Source organism: Chelonia mydas, chromosome 7, assembly GCF_015237465.2.
Source record: "Chelonia mydas isolate rCheMyd1 chromosome 7, rCheMyd1.pri.v2, whole genome shotgun sequence".
Taxonomy (NCBI): Eukaryota; Metazoa; Chordata; order Testudines; family Cheloniidae; genus Chelonia; species Chelonia mydas.
In genome coordinates this window covers 77,198,078-77,222,386 of record NC_057853.1, presented here as the reverse complement: position 1 = coordinate 77,222,386, position 24,309 = coordinate 77,198,078, and the positions used below count along the sequence as shown (strand labels likewise).

General features: G+C 43.0%; 1 protein-coding gene across 5 annotated transcripts in view; it reads left to right on the top strand.

Moving 5' to 3' along the window:
- Positions 1-515: 515 nt before the first annotated feature.
- Positions 516-24,309, top strand: part of JMJD1C (jumonji domain containing 1C) — a 314,652-nt gene continuing 290,858 nt past the window's right edge. Inside the window, exons 1-2 of one of the 5 annotated variants that reach the window (XM_027835066.3) lie at positions 523-1,073; positions 20,850-20,929. In XM_027835066.3, the coding sequence (XP_027690867.2) occupies positions 20,876-20,929 (54 nt within the window). In that variant the 5' untranslated portion in view covers positions 523-1,073; positions 20,850-20,875. Of the gene's footprint in view, positions 1,074-20,849; positions 20,930-24,309 lie in introns of all 5 variants that reach the window. The other 4 variants (XM_037905090.2, XM_037905086.2, XM_037905087.2 and 1 more) reach the window with 4 other exon arrangements.

Below are 24,309 nucleotides of genomic sequence, written 5' to 3'. Positions count from 1 at the left end.
TTATAATTATCAGAGGGGGTGTATGTCAAGTATTTGATTAAATCAAGTCTGCTTCAGCAGCTCAATGCATCATACCAGATGGGGAAGCGCTGCTGGGTCGAGGCACTGGGAGGCACCACGCCTCTAAGAACACAGCCCTGGGAAGCGGGAGCTGAGCGGCACCGGCCTGAGGGGGAGAAAAAAAGCCCCGCTGTCCCCCGCCCCCTATTTTTGCAGCCCCTGGAGACAGCTCACCCTGCCCTGGTCGGGTGAGCCGCCCGGGACCCTCCCTAGCCCAGGGGCGCCCCTCGGACCCCATCTGGCAGCGCCCCTACCCATTCTCAACCCCGGCTCCGACCCCCGATCCCGACTGTGTCCCTCAGTCCCCCCGCCCCCTGCTTGTCTCTTGCGTGCAGCCGTCTGTCCCCGCACAGACCCTGCCCATCCCCCGCCGATTCACCCCTCTGCCCCTGTAAACAGCAGGGAGCAGTCTGCAATCCCCAGGGAGGGCAGAGGCTTCAGCTGATGTTACTGAGCATGCTCAGTTCCAGCAAAGCAGCAAATTTTGGGGCCGGACTCTTTCCCATGCAGTAGGAGTTCCTCCCGCCCCCTCCCCTCTCGCGCTGTCTGGCGGAGGGAGACGGCGCGTGGTGTCGGTCTCCATGGTAGTGGGCTGCGTGGGCGGAGTGGTCGGGGCTGGAGCGCGGCGGTGAGAGAGCGGCTCCCCTCGCCCCCTCCCCTCCGTGTGTTTGTGTCAGGGTGATCGCGGCGGCGGAGCTGCCCGGGGCGCCCGGCTGGGAGCGGGCGAGGGGGACGGACGCAGCCAGCCGCAGAGACAGCCCCGCTCCCCTCGGCTCGGCCGGGCTCTCGGCATGGGCGGCCCGTAGAGGAGAGGGCTGGGCGGCTGGTGCGGTGCCTGTGCGGCGGCGGCGGCCATGGCGGTGGTGGAGACGCGGCCGGAGCTGGTGGGGAAGCGGTTCCTGTGTGTCGGGGGCGCCGAAGAGGAGCCGCCGGAGCGCGGGGAGAGCGGGCGCTGGCGCGCTGGGGTCATCCGCGCCGTGTCCCACCGGGATTCGCACAGCCCCGAGCTGGCGGTAAGAGACTGGCCGCAGACCCTGCTCCCTCTGCGCGACCGGGGGCCCGGGTCACCCCCGCGGGGCCCTGCTCAGCAGGCATTGGGGGGGTTTCCGAGGGGGGAGGCGCAGGCGTCGCCAGCTCTCTCTGTAGGGCTTTGCTCAGTCAGATCCTGAGGGTTGGGCAGCGGGGTGTCCTCGTTCCCCCGAGCTGGGGCCCTGCTCGGTGTGAGGGGTAGCAGAAGTGGGAGTGGTCACAGGACACCCCTTCTGCTTGCAGACAAGAGGGAATGACACAGCCTGTCTTTTCCTCTCGCTAGGCACCTAAGGTGGGGTACGGAGTGCAGTGGTAAACACACAGCCCCCCTGTGCTCTCTGTAGCATGGAAGTACATGTCAGCCTCTTCTCCCTGCTGCGCACACCGTGGTGTGTGGTGGAGAATCAATCGGGTTGACGTAGATCACGAATCCTAGAAATTATCCTGAATGCAGTAGCAAGAAACTGCCGTAATTTGGGGATTGAGATTGGGGTAAAGGTTTCTTTCGCTTCCCCAGAGAGATCGGCACCCCTGATATTAATGGGAAAGCTTGTGTTGTGTATGTGTTTAGCATATGTGAGGACGACAGAGGCGGTGGCATTGATTAGACTTATTCTCTTTGCATGGAAGATATGGCTGCTATTCTGATAATTTTAGTTCTTCAAATTTATATTTTACTGAGAAGTGGTAGAATCCTAGCTTCTCTGTGGAGTGAAAATAACCATCCTTTTCATCTGACAGGTCTAAGAAACAATTATTTTTTACTAAGCTTGAATATTCATAGTACAATGGCCTGTAAAAGCTGTTTTTATTTAATGTTAAGTGACCGGTTTAAAAATATTGTTGTGATAAAAAATAATAAAAGATTATGTTGAATTGTTTCCTTTCCCTGTATGTGGTGTTGTAAGTGTTTTCCTAAGGGGTGTAGGAATGTGCGTGGAGGGAGAGAACAAGCAAGGATATATTCTGTTGTGTTGAGACACATTCTTGCTGGGGGAAAAAACACAAGCAGGATTTCCTTGGGTTAGTGTTATGAATACATAATATGTAAAATGGAGTTTGTGTGCTATAGAGAACTCATCTTTTTATTTGTAAATTCCAGATTCTAGTAATATATGCATTGGTACTATTGCAATTGTACCGATGCATTTTTATGTTATGTTGAGCATCTAAATGTGCACTTGGTTAAATAACATGACTACATAAGTTCTTTCTGTACATATAGAAAATCAGCGAACTGCGTTGTGTGGTTCCCTAGTTCTGTTGATATAGTACAGCAATTCAAGATTTAAAAACTGTCATAACTGTAATTCCTTCTTTTATATGAAAAATCAGGTAAACCAAAATATCTGTTGTTTTAGAGGTTATTGATTGCTTCATGTGGTGGTGGTGGGGGAAACTGTGGTCTGCTAAAGTAATCTGTGCTTGCCTTTGTTCATCCCAGGGTTTAGCTTTATTTGTATAAGTAGAAGCATTTACACTAAAACACTGTTGTCATTACCATAGTTACTAGATTTTCTAGTTTAGATACTTTAATTCACAATTGTATGTCATTTGTCCCTTCCTCTTCTTTGTGAAATGTCTTAAATTTTCAAACTTTGTGTCATTGTCTTAGTTTTTCTGATATCAGTTGTTTTTGTATGACACCATGGAGTTCTATAGATGTATGTTATATAAGGAATGTGTTTTAAAAACACATTTACAAGGTAGTTTTGTAGAATATATATCTAATTATGGAAATATAAACATATTGCGCAACACAATGAAAACTGTGCCAACTACTACTAGCCAGAGTCTTATACCAATTAGTAAACTCTAGGAACAAAACTGTGATGAATAGGGGAAAGTGCTGTCTATAGACCTTTTTTTTTTTTTTTTAAAGGGGATTTATCTTTTGCCCAAAACATGCTAGGTGCTATCTGTTGTAAATATTTACATAGTCTCATTACTGCACATTACTAAGTCTTCATCTTTTAATGTATTTATCCTCGTGTCCTGTTTTACAGACAGGAAACTGAGGCACAGAATAAGGTGACTTTTATAGAGTGTCACAGAAAGTCTGTGGCGGAGCTGGGAATTAAACTCATGTCTCTCAGGTCCCAGACTGGCACATCATTGGACTATCCTTCCTCTAGGTGCTTACAGAATTCATGATACCTGTTTTACAATTTAGGTATAAGGTACAAGTGAACACAGAGAATCAAGTGGGGAGTGAGGGGAGAAGGAAGAGAGAGAACAAAGGTTGCAGTAGTAAGACTGTAGGGTTGTTTATGTGGGTTAGGCACACATCTGGATTTTTTTTTCTTTACAGTTGTAATTAATATGTCTCAGTAGGTCTACACTGCCGAGCCTATGCTGGCATAGCTCTCTCTTGTAGAGGTAACCTACACTGACCAAAGGAGGGTTTTGTGTCAGTGTAGGAACACCATCTCTCTGAAGGACATTAGCTCCATAGACAGATGCCCTCTTCTGTTGTCAAAGCTGTGTCTACACTGGAGGTTTGGTTAGCATAGCTATGTTGATCAGAGGGCTTTTTTCACTCCTCTAACCAAGGTAGCTATGCCAAACATATGTCTTAAATGTAGGCCAATCCTCTGAGCTGGTGTTTGAAATACATGAAACCCCTCTTCCAATGGGCATGTTTGTGTCTTCCCTGGCTCCACTACCATTTGGCTGCATTTCTAATCCTTCCACAGCCTCCATTTTAGGTGGTCCTCCCTGTGAATAGCTCCAGATCCTGCTGCTGCTCATTAACAGAGTGAAATTGAAATGCTTTTTGGTAATTTCATCACTGCATACTGTGTTCTGAATAGTAACAGTTAGATTGATGAGTTTTATCAATTTCGGGCTGGCCTACCTTCTGTAAGCTATGAGCCCTGCAGAAGCACTAGAGCTGTCCAGGGACTCAAGAAGACAGCACTGTGTCAATTCACATTTGTACGACCTTTTGCAGTTATGTGGGACACAGAAAATTTTTGAAATGAAAACTTCATACACTGCTATCTGTACCATAGTTGCTACCAACAAGTGGACAAATGAATTTTCAAGGCCTGATGTGCTTCATGAAATGGAAATGATTACTTTGTTTATAGCTAAATTCCAAAATGTTTCTGTGTAATTGAAATTTCTGTATTTACTGATAAGAAATCAAATCAGTTTTAAATAGCTAATTAAAAAAGATTAAACGCGGCTTCAAAATTTTCAGTGTTAAGGAGCCTTGACCTAATGAAACAACTTTCTACGTGAGGTTTAAAATAGGGTAAGGGCCATCCTACTTCCTATGAGTCTACAAAGGGGCAACCAGAATTTTCCAAAGGAGGGGGGTTCAGCAAATATATGCCCTCACTGAACCCTCTACTCTCACTCTGGGCATGGAAGTGTAAGGAGATGGTGTTCTGCAGTTCTGAGAAGCAGAGAGACAGGTCTCAGGGACCAGAACACCAGGAGGAGGAGCCACTGCTGCTCCAGGCTGTAGTGATGATTCTGTAAACCTGCAGAAGCAGCCAGTCGCAAGGAAGTGGAGTCAACACCATATGACCTGTCAGCTCTTTGCTGACAAGTAGCAGTTGATTTTCAGGGCACAGTTTTCAGAACACTCGCTGAATCAATTTTAGCAGGATTGAACAGAAAATGATGTCCGTGAGAGTAAATATACTTATTTTCCCAAGTTCTGTTACTGTAGAAAGTATGTATTTGAAGGCACACTGTCAATTTGACATCTAGTCAAATTAAAAAAATAATAAACTTAAAGTTAAAAGTAGTTCTTTGGTACAATGACATTTGCCCCTGAGTTCTGCCAGTCTTTGTGTCTTTGCAGTCTCATTTTCCTAATTGAAAAATATTTTTCTCTACACACATGAGAAACTAGGAAATAAGTTTTTAATGGTGAGTGTTGCCTCTTTAAAAAGGTCATATGCGAGAGAGTCTTTCACTACAATTTATAATTTTTTAATAATATTTATAGTGAAATCTGCTGGTTTTTTTCCTCCTGATTTCTAAAGCTGTGCATTTAGTATACCAGCGTACTTTGATAACATTTCTATATGGCAATGTTGGACAACAGTGAAATCAAGAAATCCAGTAACTTGAGTCTCCTGGGAATAGTGTTTCCCAGGGAATAAGGGAATAAGCAGATGTGGTAACTTTCTGTATATATCACCAAGGCAACAAATAAGACAGCAAGTTAAAGGAAAACATTTCATTTCTTTGGGGGGAGGGCATGGAGAGTACCTCCAAAGATTTGTAAAAGTACTACTTAAGCATGTAGAGGTTTTTTTCTGTGACTTTGGTATTTACAGAATAATTTACAAAACATTGTTAGGGAAAATGTACAATAACAATTCTGATGGAACTTCTAAACATGCATTTTTTTTGTTTCTCATGTCCAGTGGTATGTGGAAAAAAAATGGTGTTGAAATTAATATTTTCTATTAGTTTCTTGAGAAGAGTAGCAGTGGGCTTTATATGTCTTTATCCTCTCCAGTGTATCTAACAGAATACAAATGTACAAAATTTTGTAGTATAAAATGTAAACCTGATTAGGACACAGAATTATAAAAATTTAAAAATAAAGGCATCTTGTAGAAATGCTCCTTGAGCTGATTTTTTTTTGCTAAAGATGTGGGTAAGCATGACTACATGATATACAAAGCTGTATTTTCCCAGACCTGGTCTACACTTAAAACTTATGTCAACGTCATTGTTTTTCAGGGTGTGAAAAATCCACACCTCTGAGTGATGTAGCTATGTCAATCTAACCCCCAGTGTAGATACAGGTAGGCTGATGGAAGAATGCTTCCATCAACATAGCTACTGTTGTTTGGGGAAGTTGTGTTCCTTGTACACCAAAGGAAAAAACCCTTTCATTGGTGTAGGCTGCATCTATGTTACTGGGTTATACTGGCATGGCTACAGCTCTCAAGCCATGCCCATATAGGTTCTGTAGTACATGCATACCCCCAGACTTTCCTGTTCCTCTAAATTATGCACACTCTGCTCTTTTGCTCACTTTTCCTGATGGATGATAACTTTGCTGTACTTTAAAGTTCAAAAGCAGATTTCTGTGAATGTGATGGTGTTTGCCATGTGTCAGTGTGGCATTTCACTTTTGATTTTAGGTAGGGTCCTGCATTTGAGTCTTTTACTAAACTTACTTTATTAGTAAGTTGAGATCTGGAGTATTTGAGGAAAATGTTTTTGTTTTTTTTTAAAGCAGAATTTACATAACACAAGTCAGAATCTGATTTTGTTTTTCCTTGTTTAAGTTTGACTTCTAAAAATTAACAGCTGTTGAGATGTGAGGGGATTTGAATTATCAATATACTGGAAGTGTCAATTGCAGGAAGGACTTCAAATAAAAACTATTAATGTTGGACAGAGCAGACAATGAATCCTAGTTTTAAAGCCAGTTGTGCAAGGTAAAACAAGTGTAAAACAATATCAAATTGCTTGATGGTTGCTAACATAATTGGGTAAGGTTGTGGTTAAAAGTCTTCAGGACTTTGTTAACTCAGTTTTCTTTAATATTGGTCTGATTATGGATGTGCTATGTAGCAGTGTCATATGTCCTAGATGAGGATGGATATCTGTGTTAGTAAGACTTGAAAAATGTACTAGACACCTGTTAGAGGATACTACAAAAGATGGAAGCTTCTCTTCTTGCTTTGCCATGAGAAGCCTAGTATGTGTCTCAAAACAGCTCTTGGGAAGAGGTGCTAAACTTACCACTAGGGCAGGGGTCTCAAACATGCGGCGGCCCGCGGGGTTCTTCCCTGCAGCCTGCCGAGCTCCCCCCGGCCCCTCCCCAGCGCGCTGCAGCCCCAGCCTACCTCCAGGCCAGGAGTGGGCAAATTATGGCCCCGGGCCGGATCTGGCCCTTTAGCACTTTGGATCCGTCCTGCGGATTTGCCAACTCTGTGGTGCTGAGGGTCCCGCCCCGCTCTGGGAAGTGGCGGGCACCGTTTCCCTGCGGCCCCGGGGGGAGGGGGAGCAGAGCACTCCGTGAGCTGTTTTTGCCTGTGGTTACCTCCCCTGAGGCTCCCATTGGCCAGGAATGGGGACGCGCAGCCAACGTATGAGTCCTCATGTGGCCCTCCTGGTGATTTGAGTTTGAGACCCTTGCACTAGGGTGCTGTCTCTGGATCTGGTGGAGGGATGTGAGGAGAGATGCATTTTTTTTGTATTAACCTTAGCTGGTTAGTGTCTGAAGTACAGAGAAATGTGGGGATGATTACAGTTCTTCCTGCTCTTGTTACCACCCCCAAGCGATTTTTCAGAAGTTAACCAGGGTTTGGGTAGTTTCTAGCTTCGGTAGCATTTTGTCTCACAAGAATGACGTTGACAAGATTCCTGTGAATTTCACTGTGTTATGCCCCCATGGATAAAAGCAAACATCATCTATTTGTGGGTGAGTGGGGCAAGATAAGGAAACGTTTCCTCCTTCTGCTCCCCCTCCCCAATAGAGGTAGAGGATTGGGTCTGCTGTTGTCACCACAGCTCTTCTCAGAAGCTCATTTTATTTTCTGTTGTCGCTAACAAAGCGGTGAATACGTTTTTGAAAGGCCACTAGGTAATTTAACAGCTTAACCACAGCAAAAAATTCAAACATAGGAGCATGCCCTAAAAAGCTGGGGAGGGGCGCAAATTGAGAGGCACGAAAGGAGGGAAAGTAGTGGTAGTCCTGTAAGCGCTGCTCCCAAATAGCTGTCAAAATGAGATGTTCCTCTTGGTAGATTGTACATATGTTCAAAATCTGTGCTCTTCAGGCTCTGCTGGGTTCCTTGGGCTTGGCTCTCCCTCAGTGGGGATCAGATGCCCTGCTATGCTGTTTGGATGTAGTTCCTTCTGAACTATGGGAAAAATTAGTGGTGGCACTCTCCCATGTTCACCTCTCATGGCAACAAAGACTATGACTATATTTCCTTCCGCTGGTGGAAGCATGTAGGGTATGTGTATCTACATGCCTCAGTGAAAAGTGGGCTGTGTCCACACTGTGGTATGTAGCTACATGTGTCAATGGGACTGTCATGGGGGAGGAAGCGGAAAAAAGCTCCAGCAGCTTCCCACTGTTTGAGCCTCTCACTGTGGCAAGGAAAGGCTCTGGCAAAGGGGAGGTAGAGGGGAAAGGCTCCAGCAATACAGAGCTGCTGAACCTTTTCCTTCTGCCTACTCCCTGCCAGAGCCTTTTCCTGTGTCAGGGAAAGGTTCAACAGGGAGCTATTTAGAGCCTTTCCCTGTGGCAGGGAAAGACTACAGTGCTACAAATAGCAGTGAATACAGGGGAGGCACTGCTTTGGTGTGTAGAGAACCGTGTAGGGTACTTACCCACAGGGTTCAGGTGTGTGTCTGCACTGTACTTGGCTAAGCCATGCTGCCTACACTGCTACATTACAACCCTGCGTACCAGGGGTATAAATATGTCCTCTGCATGCTGCCGTAAAAAGTGTAAAGTGTAGATGTATCTCCAGTGAAATGTCAGTACAAGGAGACTCTGCATTACTTCATACTGTACTCAATGCATGGAAGTAGTAGTACATTATCATCATTGCATTTGGATTAACACCTATTGAGATGAGTTGAATGTGCAATTCACTCCTTGAGCTACATGTTCTGTACAAACGGACAGATGATTCTGCATCAGTTGTACTCAGTTCATGTTTTCAAACAACCATATCAGTTGGAGACTTTTCTTTTTGAAATGAGAGCTGAGATTCTGGAAAAAAAAATCACCTAGGAATATGTGTTAGTATTTTTTATTTTCCATTTACTTTTTTCAAATATTTTTATCAATTATATTAACAAAATTGTTCTGCATTAATATTTGGGTTCTATTTTACGCTTACTGTCTGTCAGAGTAAAATGAAAATACAGAAGCTTGTTGATTACTAAGGGGGATGTCTGTTTGACTTTTATCAGTACTTTTGTGATACAATTAAATTAGTGACATTTATCCTTAGAATACCATTATTTTATTTTTAAAAAGGGAAGGAAGATATTCTTGGCAAATGAGAATGCAAAGTATATAGTGACAATGTAGTACTGTAGTTGAAAGGACATGTTTCTGGGAGAATAGTTATGAAATCTGCGTGATTGTGGGGGTGTGTGTATGTGTGGGGGGAAATGGTGTAGTCAAGCTCCAGCCACTTATGATGCTAGAATGCCATTATGCTACTTACTGTGATTGTGCATATCTTCATAATCTGATTCTCTTTTTCCTGGCGTACCCTGATCAGTAGTGAAATTGTCAACAATGTTGACGTTAACTACCATAGTTTAGGGTTCAGAGTAAACCCCTTATTAGGATGTCTGAAATCTCAGGTAGGCATTACTGAATTGGTTCCATTTGGATTGTCCTTGTTAGGTGGTATAGTTTTGCACCTGTAAGGGATATAGACTGTTTTGTAAACAATGTAAGCTTAAATTCTGAAGCTCAATATTTTATTCCCATGGAAAAGGAACATTTTTCTGAGTCATTGCCTGCTGGCCCAGTTCAGCACCTGAATGCAATGTGTGTGGTGGGGGTAGCGGCGAGGAGGAAGGGAAGAATGGGAAGTGGCAGTAATAGGAGCATTAGTAAAGATTCCTTTTGAAGCAACTCTCTCCCAACCTTTTTCCTGTGGTTGAAGGTTTTGTGCCCATCTGTTTTAGATGGTGCCATTTGCTGGACAAATACTTGTTTGTTACAACTTCATCTGCTCTTAAGAGTTCTCTGTATGTAACACTGACTACATATGTTAGTTCTTCTAAAGACTCTTCTGTGTGTGTGTGGTGTGCTTTATATTTGTCAGACTGTATTACAGATATAAGATTCCCGGTAGTCCTTTGAAATCCACCAGTTGCACAATTAAGCCTAGCTGTGCCCAGACAACTTTTTGTGCTTTTGTTGGCAGAGTATGCTACAGCTGATAGTATTTAGATACATCCCCAAAGCCCTCTCATGTAGAAGACTCACTTGTTGGGAGGAAGGGTATTTGATACCTACTTTCAACTGAAAATCAGAGTGGTTATAGTGCAACACAAAGCAGGGTTGCACAACGTAAAAATGTTGCTTTTATAGCTGTGTGGCCTGGGATAATAAGGAGAAGGGACAAGCTTGTGGGTCTATAAATCAGTGTTTTCCAAAGTGTAGGGTTGACCCCTTGAGGAGATACGGAAAGACTAACTGGTGTAGATGTATACATTAAGACTGGCAGTTCTTTTACTGGCACATAGTGAGATTGAAGAAGGACATACGTCAGTGCTCTTCACTATTTTTAAAGCGGGGGCCACTTTGGCAAAAAACCTTCAGTGTGAGAGCCACATCAGCTACTAAATTAACACATTGCTTACTACTACTTAATGAGGTAATGTTACAGAGCCACTTGTTTAACTAAAACAAAGTCTACTTGTACAATAAAACAATACTCCTTTTATAAAATAATAACCAGAAAAATATATGGAATTAAAAAGGCACCTATTCGAGTAAACTTTTTAAGAGCAGAATAATGCAAAACTTAATTTAAAAACTGGATGAGCAAAAGTGTGCTTTTGGTTTTCATCTTCCAAAGGATGTATGTCTCTTGGGTTTTTTTGGCTGGCTCTGGGAGGGGGCTCAGGGCTGGGACAGGGACTTGGGGTGCAGAGTGGGTATGGGGGGCTGGTCGCAGGAGACTGCAGGTTGCGTGGTGGAAGAGAAATACTGGTCCAGCAGAGCTGGGCCTGCTGTACTCCTGCTACTTCCGGTCTTAATGCTGCAGAGCTATTCAGAACCTGCCCATTGAAGAGGGCAACACTTACTTTGGGTGGCCCCGGCACCATGCTGCTCCCGGAAGGTGCCAGTATGCCCCTGCGGCCCCTGGGGGGTGGCACACAGCTCTGTGCGCTGCCCCTCTCTGCAGGCACCGCCCCCTGCAACTCCCATTGGCCACAGTTCCCCATTCCCAGGTAGTGGGAGCTGGGGGGGGGGCAGCACGCAGAGGCCTCTGCTTCCCTCACCCTTTCAGACCGCAGGGGTGTTATGGCCACTTCCAGGAGAAGCATGGGGCTGGAGCAGGCAGGGAGCCTTAGGAGCAACCCCGCTGAGCCGCCAGAGATTGCCATCGACAGGGAGCCACACTTAGGGTTGATAGGAGCCACCACTGGCTTGCGGACTTTGCAGTGAAGAACACTGACACATCATTTTCCTGAGGGACTGCTTAGCTCCTAAAAATTTGGGGAACACTGTTACAAAGTGACCTAGAAGTTTGCTTCTTTCAATCCCCTCTTTCTCTGTTCCCCAAAACATACCGCTGCTGCTTAAGTTAAAGGCATTTTGGGGATATCAATAGGAAACGTTTGCTTTATACTGTTGCACTATTGTAGAAAAGCCTACAGTGGTAACAGGAGATAAGAAGGTACCTTTTGTCATGGTCAGTTTGCAGCAACCATTGCTGCCTTGTTCTTTATCTCCGTCTATCCAAAAACCCTTTACACTTGTATTCTGTGTCTCTTTAGTGGTTCTAGACAGTGGAAGAATGTTTTAGACGCTATGGCCTTATGACCAGATGTTTAGTTGATCTCTTGAAAGCTCAACCTAAATGAGGTCTAGAGTCATTCACGTAACCCTCAGATAATGCAAGGAGATTAAGAACAACCATAACAAACGATAAACACAAATGCATGCAAAGCAGAATGCAAAGTAGTACTTTTACTCAAATGCATTTTTTTAATATATTTCTCAGTCTAATAAAGTCCTCTTTATCCACAAAAGCCATTTTTAAAGCCATGTCCAACTTATACACTGTCAGGAAGAGGAGTAAGTGCCATTTAAGAGGGAGGCATGATGGCAACACTCTAGGGTATAAAACTAGTCTTGGAAGCTCAGTTTGGGAAAGGAAGGAGCTGTGTAATGTAAATACAGCATTAAGAACTGCAGAAGTGTTTTGTATTTCACTGTGGTAAGAGCTAAGATTATTTAACCATATCCAAGGGAGCACAATTGTAAATACTATATAATTTGCTTTGACTTTCATTGATATATTTGTTAATGGGCCCATAATAATTACCGTCTTGGCACAGATGAAATGGGATGCACCACATGTACAGTAGAGAGCTGTTGAGTTCATTTAGTGTACATGTATGCCCCTGCTTGTCATAATTTTTTTTCTCTATCAAGTTCAGTAACCAGTATTTTTTACACTGAATGGGTTTTTCAGTATCTGACCTTTGACTTAAAAACAACTTTATAGCCCGCAAGGCTGTGGGGGAGGGAAGACACCTAAAAATGTCAACTGAATACTGTTCACATCCATATTGCCACTACATAGTGACTCTCTATCGCAGGGGTGGGCAAACTTTTTGGCCCGAGGGCCACATCTGGGTGGGGAAATGGCATGCAGGGCCATGAAGGTAGGGATGCGGGAGGGAGTGTGGGGTGCGGTAGGGGTTGTGGTGTGCAGGGAGGGGCTCAGGGCAAGGGGTGTGGGGTGCATGAGGGGGCTCAGGGCAGGGGGTTGGGAGCTCAGGGCAGGCTCGGGTGCAGCGGGGGGAGGGGTGCAGGGTGCGGTAGGGGGCTCAGGGCAGGGGTTTGGGGTGCGGAAGGGGGTTGGGGTGTGAGGTGTAGGAGGGGTTTGAGGTACGGTTGCTGATTACTGCCTTGCCCTGATTGAGGGCCTCAGACATATAGACTGCCCACTGCTCTGCCTGACTACAAGCCAGAGCCATTAGCTGAATATGGTCCCATCCTAATTGAGGGCACCGGGCCTGTAGACTTATTGCTACCCTGCCCTACTGCAGGCCAGAAGCATTAACTGTGTGCTATCCCGCTGTGGCTGAGGGTGGGGCTCACAGACCCGATTGCAGCTTGAACCTATTACCTGCTGGCTAAATCCCCCCTGAATGGAGTCGCTCTAAGAGCATTGTTGTGAGAGGGCGAGGTCTCCTTCCCTGACAGACGGGGAGAGAACTGAGGCCACCTTACAAAGATGAAAGGGCAGTCAAGGTTGGCAATGAATAAAGAACAGTGGATGGGAAGACAGAAGCAGGGTATGGAGATTGCTTGAGGATCTGGGGCCAGGGAGCAGGATTAATGGAAATTGAAGAAGTGAAATAACATCTCAATTTAAAGCTTTCTTTGCCAAGAAATGTAAAACTTAAACTAGTGCTTGAGCTTTTTCTCCTCATTGCTCCTTGTGACTGTACTTAGGGTGGGCAGGGGCAAGGCCACGTGGGCTTCTGGCAGCTGTGTGAGTGAGGGCTAGAGGTAGTGGCAGATTTGTGCTGGCATAGCTTCGGTAGCCCATAAACATACGCGGAAGAGGTTCACTGGAGCACAGCTCTAGATATTCTATTCCATGCTATGCCCGCTTCCCAAAGCCTTGGGGCCATCCAGATCTTTCAGCATGTTGGCGTGCCATTATATGCTTAAACGTTAGAAAACCTACGAAATTTATGTGCAGTAAACTTAATTGTGAAACCGTTTCGGTTGTCCCGCTCCTCTACCACAAAGCAGTGAAACGAGAAGTTAAGCCATTTACTAGTGCCTTCCTTGTACTTCTCTCCCCCCCCCCCCCCCCCCAGAAATAAATCTTACTACTACCCAAGTCATAGAATCATAGAATATCAGGGTTGGAAAGGACCTCAGGAGGTCATCTAGTCCAACCCCCCGCTCAAAGCAGGACCAATCCCCAAATAAATCATCCCAGCCAGGGCTTTGTCAAGCCTGACCTTAAAAACTTCTAAGGAAGGAAATTCTACCACCTCCCTAGGTAACGCATTCCAGTGTTTCACCACCCTCCTAGTGAAAAAGTTTTTCCTAATGTCCAACCTAAACCTCCCCCACTGCAACTTGAGACCATTACTCCTTGTTCTGTCATCTGCTACCACTGAGAACAGTCTAGAGCCATCCTCTTTGGAACCCCCTTTCAGGTAGTTGAAAGCAGCTGTCAAATCCTCCTCGCTCTTCTCTTCTGCAGACTAAACAATCCCAGTTCCCTCAGCCTCTCCTCATAAGTCATATGTTCCAGTCCCCTAATCATTTTTGTTGCCCTCCGCTGGACTCCTTCCAGTTTTTCCACATCCTTCTTGTAGTGTGGGGCCCAAAACTGGACACAGTACTCCAGATGAGGCCTCGCCAATGTGGAATAGAGGGGAACGATCACGTCCCTCGATCTGCTGGCAATGCCCCTACTTATACATCCCAAAATGCCATTGGCCTTCTTGGCAACAAGGGCATACTGTTGACTCATATCCAGCTTCTCGTCCACTGTAACCCCTAGGTCAGTAATTTAAAAAAAAAAAAGAGTACTTGTGGCACCTTAGAGACTAACAAATTTATTTGAGCATAAGCTTTTGTGAGCTACAGCTCACTTCATCGGATGCATGCAGTGGAAAATACAGTGGGGAGATTTATATACACAGAGAACATGAAACAATGGGTGTTACCATACACACTGTATGGAGAGCGATCAGGTAAGGTGAGCTATTACCAGCAGGAGATGGGGGAGGGGGATCTTTTGTAGTGATAATCAAGGTGGGCCATTTCCAGCAGTTGACAAGAACGTCTGAGGAACAGTTGGGGGGGGGGGGGGGAGAAGGGGGATAAACATGGGAAAATAGTTTTACTTTGTGTAATGACCCATCCACTCCCAGTCTTTATTCAACCCTAAGATAATTGTATCCAGTTTGCAAATTAATTCCAATTCAGCAGTCTCTCGTTGGAGTCTGTTTTTGAAGTTTTTTTTGTTGAAGAATTGCCACTTTTAGGTCTGTAATCGAGTGACCAAAGAGATTGAAGTGTTCTCCAGCTGGTTTTTGAATGTTATAATTCTTGACATCTGATTTGTGTCCATTGATTCTTTTACGTAGAGACTGTCCAGTTTGGCCAATGTACATGGCAGGGGGGCATTGCTTGCACATGATGGCATATATTACATTGGTAGACGTGCAGGTGAACGAGCCTCTGATAGTGTGGCTGATGTGATTAGGCCCTGTGACGGTGTCCCCTGAATAGATATGTGGACACAGTTGGCAACGGGCTTTGTTGCAAGGATAGGTTCCTGGGTTAGTATTTTTGTTGTGCGGTGTGTGGTTGCTGGTGAGTATTTGCTTCAGGCTGGGGGGGCTGTCTGTAAGCAAGGACTGGCCTGTCTCCCAAGATCTGTGAGAGTGATGGGTCGTCCTTCAGGATAGGTTGTAGATCTTTGATGATGCGTTGGAGAGGTTTTAGTTGGGGGCTGAAGGTGATGGCTAGTGGCGTTCTGTTGTTTTCTTTGTTGGGCCTGTCCTGTAGTAGGTAACTTCTGGGTACTCTTCTGGCTCTGTCAATCTGTTTCTTCACTTCAACAGGTGGGTATTGTAGTTGTAAGAATGCTTGATAGAGATCTTGTAGGTGTTTGTCTCTGTCTGAAGGTTTGGAGCAAATGTGGTTGTATCGTAGAGCTTGGCTGTAGACGATGGATCGTGTGGTGTGGTCTGGATGAAAGCTGGAGGCATGTAGGTAGGCATAGCGGTCAGTAGCTTTACAGTATAGGGTGGTGTTTGTGACCATCGCTTATTAGGACCGTAGTGTCCAGGAAGCGGATCTCTTGTGTGGACTGGTCCAGGCTGAGGTTGATGGTGGGATGGAAATTGTTGAAATCATGGTGGAATTCCTCACGGGCGGCTTTTCCATGGGTCCAGATGATGAAGATGTCATCAATGTAGCGCAAGTAGAGTAGGGGCATTAGGGGACAAGAGTTGAGGAAGCATTGTTCTAAGCCAGCCATAAAAATGTTGGCATACTGTGGGGCCATGCGGGTACCCAAAGCAGTGCCGCTGATTTGAAGGTATACATTGTCTCCAAATGTGAAATAGTTATGGGTGAGGAATCACATCAGCCACACTATCAGAGGCTCGTTCACCTGCACATCTACCAATGTGATATATGCCCCCCCCCACCCCCCCCCGCCACTGTTCCTCACCCGTTCTTATCAACTGCTGGAAATGGCCCACCTTGATTATCACTACAAAAGGTTTTTTTCTCCCCGCTCTCCTGTTGGTAATAGCTCACCTTACCTGATCACTCTCGTTACAGTGTGTATGGTAACACCCATTGTTTCATGTTCTCTGTGTATATAAATCTCCCCACTGTATTTTCCACTGCATGCATCCGATGAAGTGAGCTGTAGCTCACAAAAGCTTATGCTCAAATAAATTTGTTAGTCTCTAAGGTGCCACAAGTACTCCTTTTCTTTTTGCAGATACAGACTAACATGGCTGCTACTCTGAAACCTAACTTTAACTGTGTCTCAGTAGGGATGCCAGCCTCCAAAACCCTTGTAGTAGGTATGTTGTTGCCACCAGGATTTATTTTTTGCTGCTTCAGTTTGATTTTCTATTACTTATCTGATACCCGCATTTATTTGTCCACTGCTGTTGATAGTGAGGCATTTCGGAGTTGGACTAGTGTGTTTGATAAAATCAGTTTCCCTTTTTGTTTGTTTGTAGTTATGAAATTTAAGAATACTTCTGTATTGGTGGCATTCCTATGTTCCTGTCGTCTCCTTGAGAAATCCTTGTGATATGTGGAAAAATGTATGAAATCTAATGTATTTAAAAATCAGAGTCTTCTCTAGGACTATGAATACTAAAATGTATTAATCAAATGTGTATGGTTATTTCATGGTGTCACTAAAGGGTAGAGTTAAGATTGGTTGGGTGACTTAACTATGCAATTCCATGTCTGAATGTGAGTTGGGTTTAAGTTTTACTTTAACTAAATTTCCTGGATTTAAAATGCTCATTTTTGAGATAACATCCTTGTAATGTATTTTATCCTAGATTACTGATATGTACTGTCAACCTTAACTTCATCTTAATGTAGTTTTTGTTACCCTGGCCACTAAATTGTGCTTCTGAATCTCAGCATTCATTTAAATAAAAATAAGGTTTTAGTTCCTTTATAATTGCAGCGAGAACCTTAAAAAGTGACATATACTGATGTAATATTGCCTTCTCAGTTTCCAGAAAGCCCGAGGCAGAAGAACTCTCAACTACTTCATTCATCTTCTTGATTCCATGGCTGCTAATATGATATTTTTTTCCAAGATGGCACAGAATTCAGCATTTGGTTGCAGCCTGATACTGTTTTCTGTTTCCTTCCCTGCTGGGATCTGTCAGCAGCTACCTCTTGCTCTCCAGTTTTTGCCAAAAGGGAGAGTTTACTGGATTACAGTGCATGCTCCCTGTGCTTTTCTGTGGAACCAGTATTTGGGTTAGGGAGCCACAGCTGGAGTCCTTCTTGCAGCCATGGAGCGTGGGGAGTAAAAATTGTAGGCTGGTAAGCTAGGCAGTCTGGAGAATAGTACAGCAGCTAAGCTCCGGGAAGCTGTGGAGATAAGACTCTGAAGCTGTCTGCATCTCTCCTTCCCTGGCACGCTTTGGGAGGAAGGAATCCCTTAGTTAGGATGCCTTGGCAACATCTTGGGAGTGGAGCTGGGTTGCTTGGAGAGGGCAGTGCAAAAAAGCCCAAAAAAACAAAAACAAAAAACCAACCTCTCACCCCCACCCCCAAATCCATCCTTAAATTACTGTCAAAAATAATTAATGACTTTTATGTTAATGAGTATTTTCAACTGGATCTATAGCTGTATGCATTTGTGTACGGTGATGGGAATGAAGAGTATTTCCTGGCAGTAGAATAAACTAATGTTGCCACAGAACTTGGGAGTTAGTTCTGCACATTTTGGTCCTATAGTGCTGTGGAATACACAGTGCCCAGTCTATAGTTATGGTTTACTGGTTGGAGAGTCTCATAGATATGAGAACAGAATTGAGGTTGTGTGTGTAGTCTAGTGTACGGTATTTGTGGTAGTGCAAAAGGTTTCTGGTGGGCCAGGGAGTGTGTATTGTTTGTTTTGGTTTTTTTTTTGTTTACTTTTGTGTTTCTGTGTTGGGTATGTTGCATGTAGCAACTTTAACTGTTTCACAACAAATTTTTTGTTTGTGAATATGGTATGTTGCTAGAGTTCTTTTAAAATGGGACATGTTTTACAAGAACATACTTGCCAAGTTTAGTGGAAAGGATTTTCCTTGCACATCTTGGATAAAAGAAAATTACCATTAGGCAGAGATCAAGCGTGAAAATTTTCATATAAAAAAGTGAGTGTTTTGCAAAAAGATAAACGTGAAATAAGCTTTTAACTGAAATTATTTTATAACTTTAAGAAGTGTTATTGAGCATCTGCTATATGTTTATAGCAGAAACAATTTTTGTTCTATGTTGGTTAAATTGTAATTGGGCAGCTAAGTTTTTAAAGTAAGAAAATCATAACTTAAACTGTAGAATAAATTTATTTTTCTAGAAAGAGCTTTTGCATCTTCAACCAATGTATACAGTCATTTTCAGACTTCAAAAGACATTGTAAATATGATTGGACCTAGTGTTTTGAAATAATAGCATGAAAACTAGTTCCACATATATCTCATTTTCTTTTTCTTCTCTTCTGGCATTGGAAATGCCAAATCACCCAGGTAGCTAGTAGAAGAATGCAGGTGATGTGCATCTCTACAATAAGAGTGTGTGAGTAAGGAGGAGAAAAAGGATTTATTGGTGGCAATCCATCCCTTGCAGCATGGGGGATGGATTGAAGAAGAGTGCACCACCTTCTTCCTCAGAGCATGGAGTGGAATTATTGATGCTGCCTTTCCACTTTCCTCTTTCAGCTGCTGAACCTCCAACTGAGGAGTTGTCTAAACCTTTTTCCCATTGCCTCTTCCCCATCTGCTCCCATTCATGAACACTGTTTTAACTTGGTCCCTTCAAGTAGCTTAGCTCTCATTCCTGCTTCTTCCTATGGCAAAACTTTTCCAAACTCGTCGCAAACATTATTTTTTCCACCTCAGTAGGTGATCTGATAGTTCTACCAGCTCCATCCTTTAAATAACGAGACATAGAAACTTTGTCTTAATAGCATCCAATTTAAGTGCAAATAGACATAGCTAGTGGACAACTACTGATAATTTGGTTGGTTATGGAGTTGACATTAGCACTTCTTGTAATATCAAGTGGTGGCTTTGTTGACTGTGCTGGTCCTTTTCTGGTCAGGGATGTAATCATTTGAATGGAAGAAGGAGGAAGGCTGAGGAGAAGGTGTGTGTATATACTCTACATTTGAACTGAAATGTAACAGATACCCAGTTCCAAATGTGCACTCATTTGTTCCAGTCTCCAATGAAAGTCTGGGGATAAAAAGCTATGAATTCTACATAGTGAACAGAGGACACAATTACACTCCAGAATGTATAACGAACTTGTGTCAGGCCTGGTATTAGAATTGCTGAGGCTACTTATTTGATACTATTAGTGTTCATCTCTGTTACTGTTTTTGTCGCACCAAGGAGCCCTAGTCATGGACTAGGAATCCGTTGTACTAGGTGTTCTACAAACACAGAACAAAAAGATGGTCCAGGTCACAAAGAGAAGACAATATAATAAGACAACAGACCCAGACAGGAATACAAGGAAACAATGAGACAATAGATCAGCACATGATAGGCAGTAGTATCTGTGCACAAGCAGCCCAACCATTGTCATGTTTTTGTAGGCATAAAGGCAAACGAGCAATTTGAAGAGGGATAATCAGGTAGCTTTGTGGATATGTAAGAGGAGCTCCTTCCAAGTGAGAGTCTGGGGCAACATGGGAGAAAGCATAAAGATGCTTCTTTGAAAATGTAACAGGTAGACAATGCAGGTTTGTCTCGTGGGCAGGTCAGAGGTGCGAGTCGATGTCTGAATAGTGAATGAGAGATGCTGAAAGGTGGGGTGGGGAGGGGATAGGTTGTGAAGGGCCTTTAAAGTGAAGACAAGCAGCTTTATGTCAAGGAGCAGCCAGTGAATGGATGCAGAGAGAGGGGTGATATAGTGAAGGGATTGTTAGGAAAATGATCTTTGTAGCAGCACACTACATGGATATGAGTAGGGCAAGATTATATTTGTCAAGGCCAGAGAAGAAGATGTTGCAGTGATTGAGATGAGAGTCTGTATGAGTTTTAGCTCTGCAGTTGGAAAGGAAAAGCCGTATCTTAGAGATATTATGCAGAAAGAAATGGCAAGACTTAGTTGTAGCTTGGATGTGGAGACTTGAAGAGATGTCAGAGTCAAAGAGAACACCTAAGGTATGGGCCTGAATAACAGGATAGTGGTAGTGTCCATAGTGGAGAAGAAGCAGGGGAGAAGGAGCTTGGATGGGGAAGATGGAGGTCTGTTTTAGTATGTTGAGCTTGAGCTAACTGCTAAACATCCATGAGAAGTTGTCAGGAAATGGGTTTGCAATCTTGGCCTCTCTGAAACCGTGGGATTGTCTCAAGTACAGTAGAACCTCAGAGTTATGAACACTTTGGGAATGGAGATGGTTCATAACTCTGAACAAAACGTGGTGGTGGTGGTGGTTTCAAAAATGTACAACTGAACATTGACTTAATTCAGATTTGAAACTTTACTATGCTGAAGAAAAATGTTGCTTTTAGCCATTTTAATTTAAATTTAAACAAGAATAGAAAGTTTCCTTACCTTGTGAAATATTTTTTTTTTAAACTGTCCTTTATTTTTTAGCAGTGTACGTTTAATACGCTATTGTACTGCATTTGCTTTTTTGGGCGGGGCGGGGTGTCTCTGCTGCTGTCTGATTGCGTATTTCTGGTTCCAAATGAGATGTGTAGCTGACCGGTCAGTTGGTAACTCTGGTGTTCATATCTGTGAAGCTCTACTGTTGTTTGATTCAACTCATAGCAGTAGATACGTTCTGAATCTGTTTTTTTTTTTTTAGGCTGTGTTGAGCCATTGGGACTGAACATGAGGTGTGAAATCATACTGTGGACCTTCGTCTCTTTTTTCCAGTTCCTCCAGGTTGTTCTCAAGGTTTCTCCTTTTGAAGTGGTGAACATATTTCTGAGCTCAGATAAAGAAATGCTCAATGAGGTCTTGGAATGCCTTGTGCAATTTTCTGCAATTCTGATACTGATCTAGTGCGGTGGTTCTCAACCTTGCCAGACTACTGTAACCTTTTCAGGAGTCTGATTTGTTTTGTGTACACCAGGTTTCACCTCACTTAAAAACTACTTGCTTACAAACTCAAGAAATAAAAATATGAAAGTGTCACAGCACACTGTTACTGAAAAATTGCTTGCTTTCTCATTTTTACCATACAATTATAAAATCAATCAATTGGAATATAAATACTGTACTTGCATTTCAGTGTATAGTATATAGAGTTGTATAAACAAGTCATTATATAAAATTTTAGTTTGTATTGACCACGCTAGTGCTTTTTATGTAGCCCATTGTAAAATTAGGCAAACATCTAGATGAGTTGATGTACCCCTGGAAGACCTTGGTATACCCCCAGGGGTACATGTACCCCTGCTTGAAAATCACTGATTTAGGAACAATTGAGTCAAGTTCACAACCACTACAGTGACATTTAGATGATTGCATCGTTCTCACAGGTTGCCGACATATACAGATGATCAGTGGTCGTGGAGAAAACTGAGTGCTGGTAGGCTCGGTGTGACTCAGATCACATGTTACAGGGAATCTTTGTTCCTGTGCCATGGCAGTGGTTGAGGTAAAAATTCTTGGCTTCCATTTTGGCCACAAAATCTGAACAATCAGGACCAGCAGAATAGCTGAGTGATACATTAACCTGGTCTGCCTCAGTATGGTAACAACTGAGTTTGTTGTTGAGAGGAATGGACAAATTTCTTAGGATATCAGTTGGCTGTAAGCCATCTTAAGCATTTAAGTGGGAAGCTATCGAGTGAGAGGAAAAAAATAATCCATCTATTCTGATTGGTGTTCACTGAGTTTTGCTTAACAAATGTTTCGGATGTTGACTAGTGAGTTGGCACCCTTCACCTTCCTCCCTCCCCGAATCCCCCAACCTATGAAAGCCATGTCTTTTATAACTGATATAACTTGGCAGCAACTGAGCCTGTTATCCCCATTTTTCCCCAAAATCTTCACATCTTGGGTCTCATCTTGCCACCCTCTTGTTCAGTGTCTATATGAAGCCACTGGGGAGACAGACTTCCTGAGGTGCATTGTCTGCAATAGTTTAGTGCTTCTCAGCTCCAAATTTTTTTTTTAAGAACCCTGATGTGATCAATTTTATACTGTCCAGTAATTTATGAATGCAGTATGCTGACCTGGTTATTGGGATGTTTACTGTATGGGTATATTAGTTTAAATTTAATAGGGTGCTATTGAGAAAAACAAGGGGAAAGGAAAGAAGGGCTCAAGATAAACTGCCATTTAGCTAAAACTTAAGGGATGTTGAGGGACAATGGAAGAGCCCGGGAACACAGACTCTGGGAGATTAAAAAAGAAGCACATTTTCAAGAGGGGGTGTGGGGGGGAGAGAGTTAAAGGGAACGAGACTGTGATACAAGGACCCTGTTGCAGCTGTCTGAAGAAGTTAGGACTGCCTAGGTTACCATCAGGGGATGGTAAGCCTTTAGGTAACACAGATGTGTGATCTGTCTTAAAAATCTTTCGCTAATGCTTTGTTTCTACTAGGGCTGTCGATTAATCGCAGTTAACTCATGCGATTAACTCAAAAAATTAATTGTGATTAAAAAAATTAATTGCAGTTTTAATCGCACTGCTAAACTGTAGAATGCCAATTGAAATTTATTAAATATTTTTGGATGTGTTTCTACATTTTCAAATATATTGATTTCAATTACAACACAGAATACAAAGTGTACAGTACTCACTTTATTTTTTATTCCAAATATTTGCACTGTAAAAGTGACAAAAGAAATAGTATTTTTCAGTTCACCTCAGACAAGTACTGTATTGTGAAAGTGCAACTTACAAATGTAGATTTTTTTTTTTGTTACATAACTGTTTTGTTTTTGAGTGCAATGTAAAACTTTAGAGCCTACAAGTCCACTCAGTCCTATTTATTATTCAGCCAGTTGCGAAGACGAACAAGTTTGTTTACATTTGCAGGAGATAATGCTCCCTGCTTTTTATTTACAATGTCACCTGAAAGTGAGAACAGGCATTTGCATGGCACTTTTGTAGCAGGCATTGCAAGGTATTTACGTGCCAAATATGCTCAATTTTCATATGCCCCTTCATCCTTCAACCACCATTCCAGAGGATATGCTTCCATGCTGAGGTTAGTTAAAAAAATCATGCATTAATAAAATTTGTGAATGAACTCCTTGAGAGAGAATTGCATGTCTCCTGCTCTGTTACTTGCATTCTGCCATACATTCCATGTTATAGCAGTCTCAGATGATGACCCAGCACATGTTCGTTTTAAGAACACTTTCACTGTAGATTTGACAAAACATAAAGAAGGTACGAATGTGAGATTTCTAAAGACAGCTACAGCATTCGACCCAAGGTTTAAGAATCTGAAGTGCCTTCTAAAATCTGAGCGGGATGAGGTGTGGAGCATGCTTTCACAAGTCTTTAAAGAGCAACACTCCAATGCGGGAAACTACAGAACCTGAACCACCCCCCACAAAAAAATCAACCTTCTGCTGGTGGCATCTGACTCAGATGATGAAAATGAACATACGTTGGTCCACGCTTCTTTGGATCGTTGTCGAGCAGAACCCGACATCAGCATGGACGCATGTCCTCTGGAATGGTGGTTGAAGCACGAAGGGACATACGAATCTTTAGCGTGTCTGGTACATAAATATTTTGCGACACTAGCTAAAACAATGCCATGCAAATGCCTGTTCTCACTTTCAGGTGACATTGTAAACAAGAAGCAGGCAGCATTATCTCCCATAAATGTAAACAAACTTGTTTGTCTGAGTTATTGGCTGAACAAGAAGTAGGACTGCATGGACTTCCAGGCTCTAAAATTTTACATTGTTTTATTTTTGAATACAAGTTTTTTTTTGTACATAATTCTACATTTTGTAAGGTCAACTTCCATGACAAAGAGATTCAACTACAGTACTTGTACTAGGTGAACTGAAAAATACTGTTCTTTTGTTTTCTTTACAGTACAAATATTTGCAGTAAAAAATAAAGTGAGCACTGTACACTTCGTATTCTATTGTAATTGAAATCAATATATTTGGAAATGTAGAAAACATCAAAAATATTTAAATAAATGGTATTCTATTTAACAGCGTGATTAGTCACCCTTAATTTTTTTAATTGTGCAGTTAATTACAATTTTTTTAATCACTTGACATCCCTGGTTTCTACTGTTAAGAATAAATTATACTTGGGTTTTAAAAAAGCAGTCAGTCCCA